The sequence below is a fragment of the Mauremys reevesii genome, linkage group 2, assembly GCF_016161935.1.
Source record: "Mauremys reevesii isolate NIE-2019 linkage group 2, ASM1616193v1, whole genome shotgun sequence".
Taxonomy (NCBI): domain Eukaryota; kingdom Metazoa; phylum Chordata; order Testudines; family Geoemydidae; genus Mauremys; species Mauremys reevesii.
In genome coordinates this window covers 222,929,331-222,937,177 of record NC_052624.1, presented here as the reverse complement: position 1 = coordinate 222,937,177, position 7,847 = coordinate 222,929,331, and the positions used below count along the sequence as shown (strand labels likewise).

The 7,847-nt window shown below is 41.7% G+C and overlaps 1 protein-coding gene across 7 annotated transcripts in view; it reads right to left on the bottom strand.

Annotated features, from left to right (window-relative positions):
- Window positions 1-5,106: 5,106 nt before the first annotated feature.
- Window positions 5,107-7,847, bottom strand: part of UBXN2B (UBX domain protein 2B) — a 113,835-nt gene continuing 111,094 nt past the window's right edge. For all 7 annotated transcript variants that reach the window (XM_039525048.1, XM_039525047.1, XM_039525049.1 and 4 more), the window contains one exon: window positions 5,107-6,166. In XM_039525048.1, coding sequence (XP_039380982.1) covers window positions 6,004-6,166 — 163 coding nt within the window. In that variant the 3' untranslated portion in view covers window positions 5,107-6,003. The remainder of the gene's footprint in view (window positions 6,167-7,847) is intronic.

Here is a 7,847-nt window from a genome sequence, read left to right as displayed (position 1 = left end):
TCTGTCTCTGAAGGTTTTTAAGAACAGGTTAGACAAATACCTGTCAGGAATCGCCAAGTTATGGCATAGCTCTGCCTTGAGTGCAGGGGACTGGACTAGATGACCTATTGAGGTTCCTTTCTGTCCTACACTTCTCTATCTCATTGACTGGTGAGGTTATGGCCCCAAAGAATGGTCCTGGGAACCAGCTGCCCATCTCCAAGCATCTGACCTTGTGGATGCCTTTCATAAAAAACACCCATACAAGCCTGGGTCAGCAGTTAGGAGTGCCCCTGAAAGGGGGAAGGGTGATGTGAGGTCCTACAGGGAGAGGACCAGAACCTGGATCTGTGGGATGGCTCACCCCTCCACACTGCTACCCACTGGACAAGGTAGGGTTGCATGCATTACCACATAGACCCTGTAGAGATAAACACCACAGGAAGTACTTCCTCAGAAGGCTTGACTGACAGCTTCCCTTGTGGTCTCTCGTAGGTCCAGGCACTCTATTTAAGCCCAGGAGGAGTTCCAGGAAGTGTCTGTACAACAAGGTGGACTTCCTGCCAAGCATAGCAATGGACCTGCCTCTTGCCTTGCTCTCAGACTCTTTGTTTCTGATTCCAGCTCTGAACAGAAGCTGTTCCTGGCTTCTTCCTGCCACTGCGCCAACCACTAGCCCTGACTACCCAAGCTCCACTCGTATCAGTGTGGGGGCTGGGGTCACAGCACTGTTCCATTATGGGAAGGCCTGATTGCCAACTGCTTCTATGCTAACTCATGTCTCCCTTTTGGGTCTGTAAAAGCCCCCTCCTTACCTCTAATACTCACTGTAGACTTTTGTAACCCACTTCACTGGGAGAGGCCATTGGTTTTCATGCTGTTTTGACCAAGAATGAGTGAAGAGAGTGGGTTAGGTTCCAGGCACAACTTTTACCTTCTCTACCTCCCCTTAGTGGTGAAAAGGCTTTGCTCTCTCTGGGGATGGATGATGTGAAACACCCACACAACAGTCACTTATTTAAAACAAGATTTATTAGATAAAGAGAAGCAGATCAAAATAAAAATGATTCATATAACATACCGCATCCCTTAGCTCAGTGTTTCCCAAACTTGGGACGCCGCTTGTGTAGGGAAAGCCCCCGGCGGGCTGGGCCGGTTTGTTTACCTGCCCCATCCGATCGCAGCTCCCACTGGCTGAGGTTCGCTGCTCCAGGTCAATGGGAGCTGCTGGAAGCGGCAGCCAATATGTTCCTCAGCCCACGCTGCTTCCCATAGCTCCCATTGGCCTGGAGCGGCGAACTGTGGCCAGTGGGAGCCGCGATCGGCCGAACCTGCGGACGGGGCAGGTAAACAAACTGGCCCAGCCTGCCAGGGGCTTTCCCTGTACAAGCAGCGTCCCAAGTTTGGGAAACACTGCCTTAGCATCATTAAAAAAGAAAAGAAAATAGAACATGGTCCGGAAAGCAGGTCTTATCTGTGACCCAACCCTGGTCAAAACTGAGAGCCTTGCATGGCTGATTCTGGAGTGATACTCCCCTCCTAACCCAGACCAGTTTTCTCCAGCTACAGACACACAATTTAGAGGTTGGTGAACAGCTGCATTGTCTCGGTGATGCCCCACTGAGGATAAGAGGACACTTTAATGGTGGTCTTTCAAATGCTTAACCACCAAACTCAAGTACAGCCTTGCGCAGTTCATTTGATCTGGCTGTCTCCACTTTATCCAGGCCTCTTACTGAAGGCTCCATTTTTCCATTGCTGTGAAGTATAAATTATTGATAGAACCCAGATGCTCCGTCACAGAGATGAACTCAAAGGAAAGTCAGCCGAAACAGCCAAATTTTGACTTTTTTTTTTAACCAAAGCCATAAATCAGCCCCAATGTTTATGACAACTAGGCAAACTTCAACACATGCACAAGCCTTGGCAAATCCTGACTGAGTTTAGAAACAAAACCCTAATCTAAATTTGTTTTGCCTGGTTGAGAGTTTTATTACAAAACCAGCATACTGTTTTGATTGCCTTAAACAGAAATACAACATACAGAATGCAGTACAAGAAACAGTATTACAGAATGTCATGTCATTATTATATGGGAAAAGTTATCTGCAAATACTCTGTATTTTATTAATACTGAAATCTTTATGCAATCTACTTCTATGATAGAGTTAAACCTCTATCACAGCAACATTTAATGAGGGTTTAATTACTGTACTTTTCAGAGATTATTCAGTTGGAGTATCTGAGTTTGCAACAGATGGGGCTTTAAGAATTCTACTTCATATGCCACAGTTCTAGGAAAATGAAACTTGTTTGTAATTGGTCTTGGCCACTACTGAAGGTCATTTGGAAATCACTAACACCAGGTCATCACTACCTGCTCTGCTTGCACAGTAGATTGGGTAATAGCTGCCTGTATAGGCTTTCAGGCAAACAGACCTTGCCAGGTTGGCATTTTCTGAATTTTTATGGGCTGAGCTAAATATTCACTTCAAAAAGGGTAATAAATAAATAATAAAGCAAATGGACAAACATTTAGGTTTATTGGAGAGCGTCACAGAGACAACTCTTGGAGTATAATATACACTGTTGTTGGCTAATTTTGCTTGTCCATTAATAGCTACAAGTGGAGAAACTAGATAAAAATTTTTATCACTGTATTTTTTAATAATTATATTTTAGTATCATCAAGGTCCCAGTCAGAACAGCAGAGCCACTGTGCTAGGTACTGTACACATACATACAAAGACCTGTAGAAAGGCCCAAAGATAAACGGTGATGGGGCCATACAGTTGACAATCCAAACTCCCAGTCCTGCAAACATGCCTGACTTATGCATGGAAGTGGTCCCATCCATTTTAATGGGATTACTCATGTGTGTCAACTTTTGTATGGGCAGAAGTGTTTGCAGGATCAACATCTATGGAGACAGCATGAATGTCGAGCCTATTCAGAAAGTCAGGTATAGCGGAATATCCACCAGAAAAATATTTCTCATGTCTGGAAATAGTCTGTGTGGAATGGAGAAGAGATTTGGAAAGTAAAACTTCTATTGAAATATCATACCTGTATTGTGTTCAAAAGCCTCTCAAATTTGTCTCCTGTCAAAGGTGGTCTGACCTATATATATATATACAGATCTGAACAGCTATCTACTTATCTTTTTAATGTAGGCCACATAGTTTTACAAGAAGGGATAAAACCAAGCAGGGCCTTCCTCACCACCTCTAAGGCTGAGATCTGAGAACAGTGTTTGCTTAGATTGGCAACAACAGAAATCTAATAAGTACTATATCAGCAAAGCTCTTGCCCTGCTTACACACCAGTGGGGATCAAAGTCCAGATTTGCTGGATTAACTAAAACAAAATTAAGTCTCAGCTGTCAAGTGAGCTGTAACAGGGTGGAAAACCAGCACTGTATAGTCTGGAGTACAAAATGTATCTAACAGGGTTTAATACCAAAAATGCTTTTTAAATTACATTTAAAAAAATGTTTTGAGCAGCCACCTTTTAAAATAACTCAAAAGAGCTTCTTTCAGGCAAGGCTTTCCCTTGTGTATGTAGAGGGCCTGGTTGCTATAACAGGCAAGGTTGAGAAAATGAGATTCTGTAGATGGCACTTCTCACATAGGACTTAATTCAAATGTGTTTCAGAGCAAAAGTACATGAGGCTAATAATAAAGGGGGTTGGATTCCTTAGCAGCTTGGCACCTATGACTAGATGTTGCTAAGCAGGGTAAAGAGAGTCAAGGTGTGGTGTGCAGGGGACTGCACAGATGGTCAGCATGACCAGAGACCATCGAATGCACCTTCCCCCAGCCTGAAAACCTGAGGGGGGAGGGGCAAGTATTGTCTATTTTTGCCTGAGTTGGGGGTGCAATCAAAAATTGTAGGTCAAGGGGGGTGGGGTGGAGCTTAGCTCAAAGTTTAAAAACTGCTGCCTGAATATCTCCAAAGATATCAATAAATACATGTTGTATTTTCTCTGAGCTCTTTAATCTTAAAGTAAAGACTTTTACCCAGATGTTACGAAGCTCTTACATTAGAAGTTCACTGGCTATTTAAAATAAAGAAAGGGTGACAACATGTAGTTATATGTCTTTGAACAACCCTGAAAAATGAAAACCTATTTCTTTGATGTAACCACAGTTCCTTATGCATCAAAGTAAGCTGTTTAAGTTGTTATCATTACCTGTGCACTGCTTACATTTTATTAGGGATGGACGTGAAGCTACTCCTTGAATCCAAACATGGCCAAAGTTCGGAGTGGTTCAGATCCATATCAGAATTCTGACTTGGAAATCTATATTTTATGTACCAAGTATTTAGGTCTAGTATTTAAAATTGTTTTAAACATATTTCCTTCCTCCCTCACCCCAAATACACAACACTCACCATGCAAACCACACAAACAACTGCTTCTTTGTCACAACATAAAAGAGAACAGAATATGAAAAAGTTGTCTGGGACATTTTTATCTTAAAATCTTTTCTTTATTGATTAGCGCACACAATGTATTTGTGATTGTTTAAATCATGCAGATATTTGTCTTACAAAACATTTGACTTCATATATGGTTGCAAATGATTGAATATTACTTATAGTTGGAAATGCCTACTTTGAGGTAAGAACTTAAAATAAATTCTACTGACCAAGGGTGAGCTACGTATAGTGAAATAAGTTTTCAAATTTTTGGGAAATAATATTAAAGACAACATTCTACACATTCTGGCACATAGGATGCAGCCCATTCTCCTCATCTAAGGTTTGATCCTCTTTTGATGCACAGTATGCAGATTTATAATATCTGTGGCTGTGTAAGTACAGGAACCCATTTTCTATTTCACACTATTCTATCTGCATAGCAGAATGCAGGATTAAACTCTTTGAAAAGAATGTATTTTCAAATAATTGCCATGGTTTAATCACACAGCTGCCAGTGAGAATAAAGAAAATTGCATAACTAAATCACCAGTGCACTACTTTAAAAATATAATACTTTTGGTCAAAATACCAAATATGGAGAGCTGAAGTCCAGGTACAAAACTGCATACAAAACTGCACATCATCTTTTGTGTATTCAAGTGACTGCATAAACAAGTCTTGTGTTTGTGCACACAAATGTTATTTGGGCACCTAAATAACTGCTTACGCATGGAATTATGTATCTGCATAGGTCTCGATTGAACATGGGTGTTTGAATGTGATCATCAAGCCATTTCTTTTGAAAATGTCGAACTTGATGTTTGTCCATTAGTTGCTATTACTCTACCATTTCTGTTTAAAGTAAATTCTTTGCAACATGAGAATTACAACTGGAGCATGAGTGAGAAAAATATTAAATATCAGTGAGAACAATATTAAATGTACTCGGAAAAGGCTGAGATTTGTTTTTTATTACTGATCCATTAATAGTGAAGGTTATAGGATAATTTACAGGAAAAATATTTATAGGTTAATTACATAAAATAATTATACTGCACCAACAAAACACTATAAACCGAATACTTTAAAATCATATTAGGGCACGTACACATGTCAACTTACAAAGAGAATACTTGAAAATCTATGTGCTAAGGGAAATAAACATATCTCAACCTACTGGGTTAAGTGTTCAAAAGGCTGTTTGTCACTGCAGCATAAATCATTTCCTTAGTGCAAGACTTACCAAGTGTGTAAAAAGACACTGACTCCCTGAAAAAACTGCTTTTCTGCCCTAAAAATATCTGAACAATAAAGTGATAGCTGTGTTTCTCAAGTAGCTTATTAGTTTTTGTTAGGTTTTGGAACATATCGATTTATACAAGCTTAGTTTTAAAACTGTAAAAACATTTGGTGAGAAATCACTCTAAAATCTGATTCAAATATGTTATCATTGGAAGACAGAACAGAAACAAAAACAAAACTGATCTGTACAAGTGAAAGAAGATGTTGATTTGATTCCCTCCCTCCGCACCACTGGAAGCATCCTTGTTTGGCACAATACCTATCCCCAAAAGCTATATTGCACTGACAGGTGCAAGATTACTTTAGTTGTTGAAGAATCACAGTGTTAAGTATATCTGCTTCTTGTAGTGTCAGACTTTCATCTGTTAGCTCTTTATTTGGAAATGTAGTCACAAGAACAAAGTCAGCTGCTGCAAATGCAGGATGGGACTGGATAATAAAGTCTCGAATATCCATAATCCTGTTGAAATAAATATCATGGTATTATATAAACACTGAAAAATTACTAATGATTTAATTTATACAGGAATCAGCTGCCAACACCAGTAAAGGCAAAAAATTTGAATACTGCACATACAGCATGCACTATTTACAAACACACTTTTGATTGTATACCTATTGTGACAAAGTTCCTCCTCTGCCTTGGTGGGTCCTGCACTTTCCAGAGGATTTGCTCGCCTCAGAGGTTCAGCATGGGGGAAAGGGAGGAGAACAATCCCTGCAGTCTTGGTGCTCCCACCTAGTGGGTCGGGGACAGGCCAGAGACCTTCCCCTCTGATATGACTCAGAGCCCAGGTCAACTCCTCTTGTGTCAAACAGAGAGAGTTGGGGGAATGGGGGAATCCTGGGCCCGCCCTCTATTCTGGGTTCCAGCCCAAGGTCCTGTGGATCGCAGCTGTCTACAATGTCTCCTGTAACAGCTGTGTGGCAACTGCAACTCCCTGGGCCACTTCCCCATGACCTCCCCCCAGCACCTTCTTTGTCCTCACTGCAGGACCTTCTTTCTGATGCTGTTTGTATTCCTCAGTCCTCCAGCAGCACATCCTCTCACTCCCAGCTCCTTACGTGCCTCTCACTAATTGAAGGGAGGTCTTTCTTTTAACCAGGTGCCCTGATTAGCCTGCCTGCCTTAATTGGTTCTAGCAGGTTCCTGATTGTTCTGGAATAGTCCCTGTTATCTTACTCAGGGAAAAGGAACCTGCTTAATCTGGGGCTAATGTATCTATCTTCTACCACTCTCCTGTGGCCATCTGGCCTGACCCTGTTACACTATATTTTGATCATATTCTTCAAACGATTAGGGTGATAATCTAGGGATTCTTGCTTTCTGAATACAATGACTGAAAAGAAGAATGGATGTATGGTTTGTCTTATCATACAATAGAAAGTTACTCATCTTGTAAAATAACCTTGAGCTGTGTCCTTCTATAAGTGCTCCACTTCAGGTGTGTGCATGAGCCTCTTGAGTCCTTAATCAGAGATTTTCAGCTAGCAGTGTCTGTTTAGCTATGCATTCATCTATGCCTCCTATTCATTCGTCTATGCCTCTGTTTAGCTACGCATTCGTTTATGCCTCCCCAAGGCTATATAGGTGTGTGCAGGAAAACTGGCCTCAGTTCCTTCTCTACCCAATTGTCCCCAAGGAACTGTCTGAAGCAGAGGGGAAGGAGGGTAGGTGCTGGAGCACCCAGAGGGCTACACATCTCAAAGACTGTAGTTACTGCACAAGTTGAGTAACCTCCTCTTCTTCTTAGCGTCCCCATTGGTGCTCCACTTCAGGTGACTTCTGGGCAGTATCCCCAGAAGGAGGAGGGAGCTTCAAAACAGAGTCCAGAACTGAAGATGATACTGTAGAACCTATTGATGTATCAGATCTGATGACACAGATGAGGAAGTGAAGCTGGAATACCGGGTTGGTTCCATCACCCTTGGTGACCAATACAATCCTCCCTGTGAATGGTCAAAAAGGAATTCCTGAAGGGGCAGGTTGGTGAACCTCTGACCAAGACAGAGGAGAGTGATTGAAAGTCTCCCTCTTTCTCCTCCATGTCATTCCATGGGGGTGGGGGGCACCCATTGAAAATGGTGGAGATTCCTACGGTGCCAGAGGACAGTAGCCCAGAGACTGGCATCTCGGTACT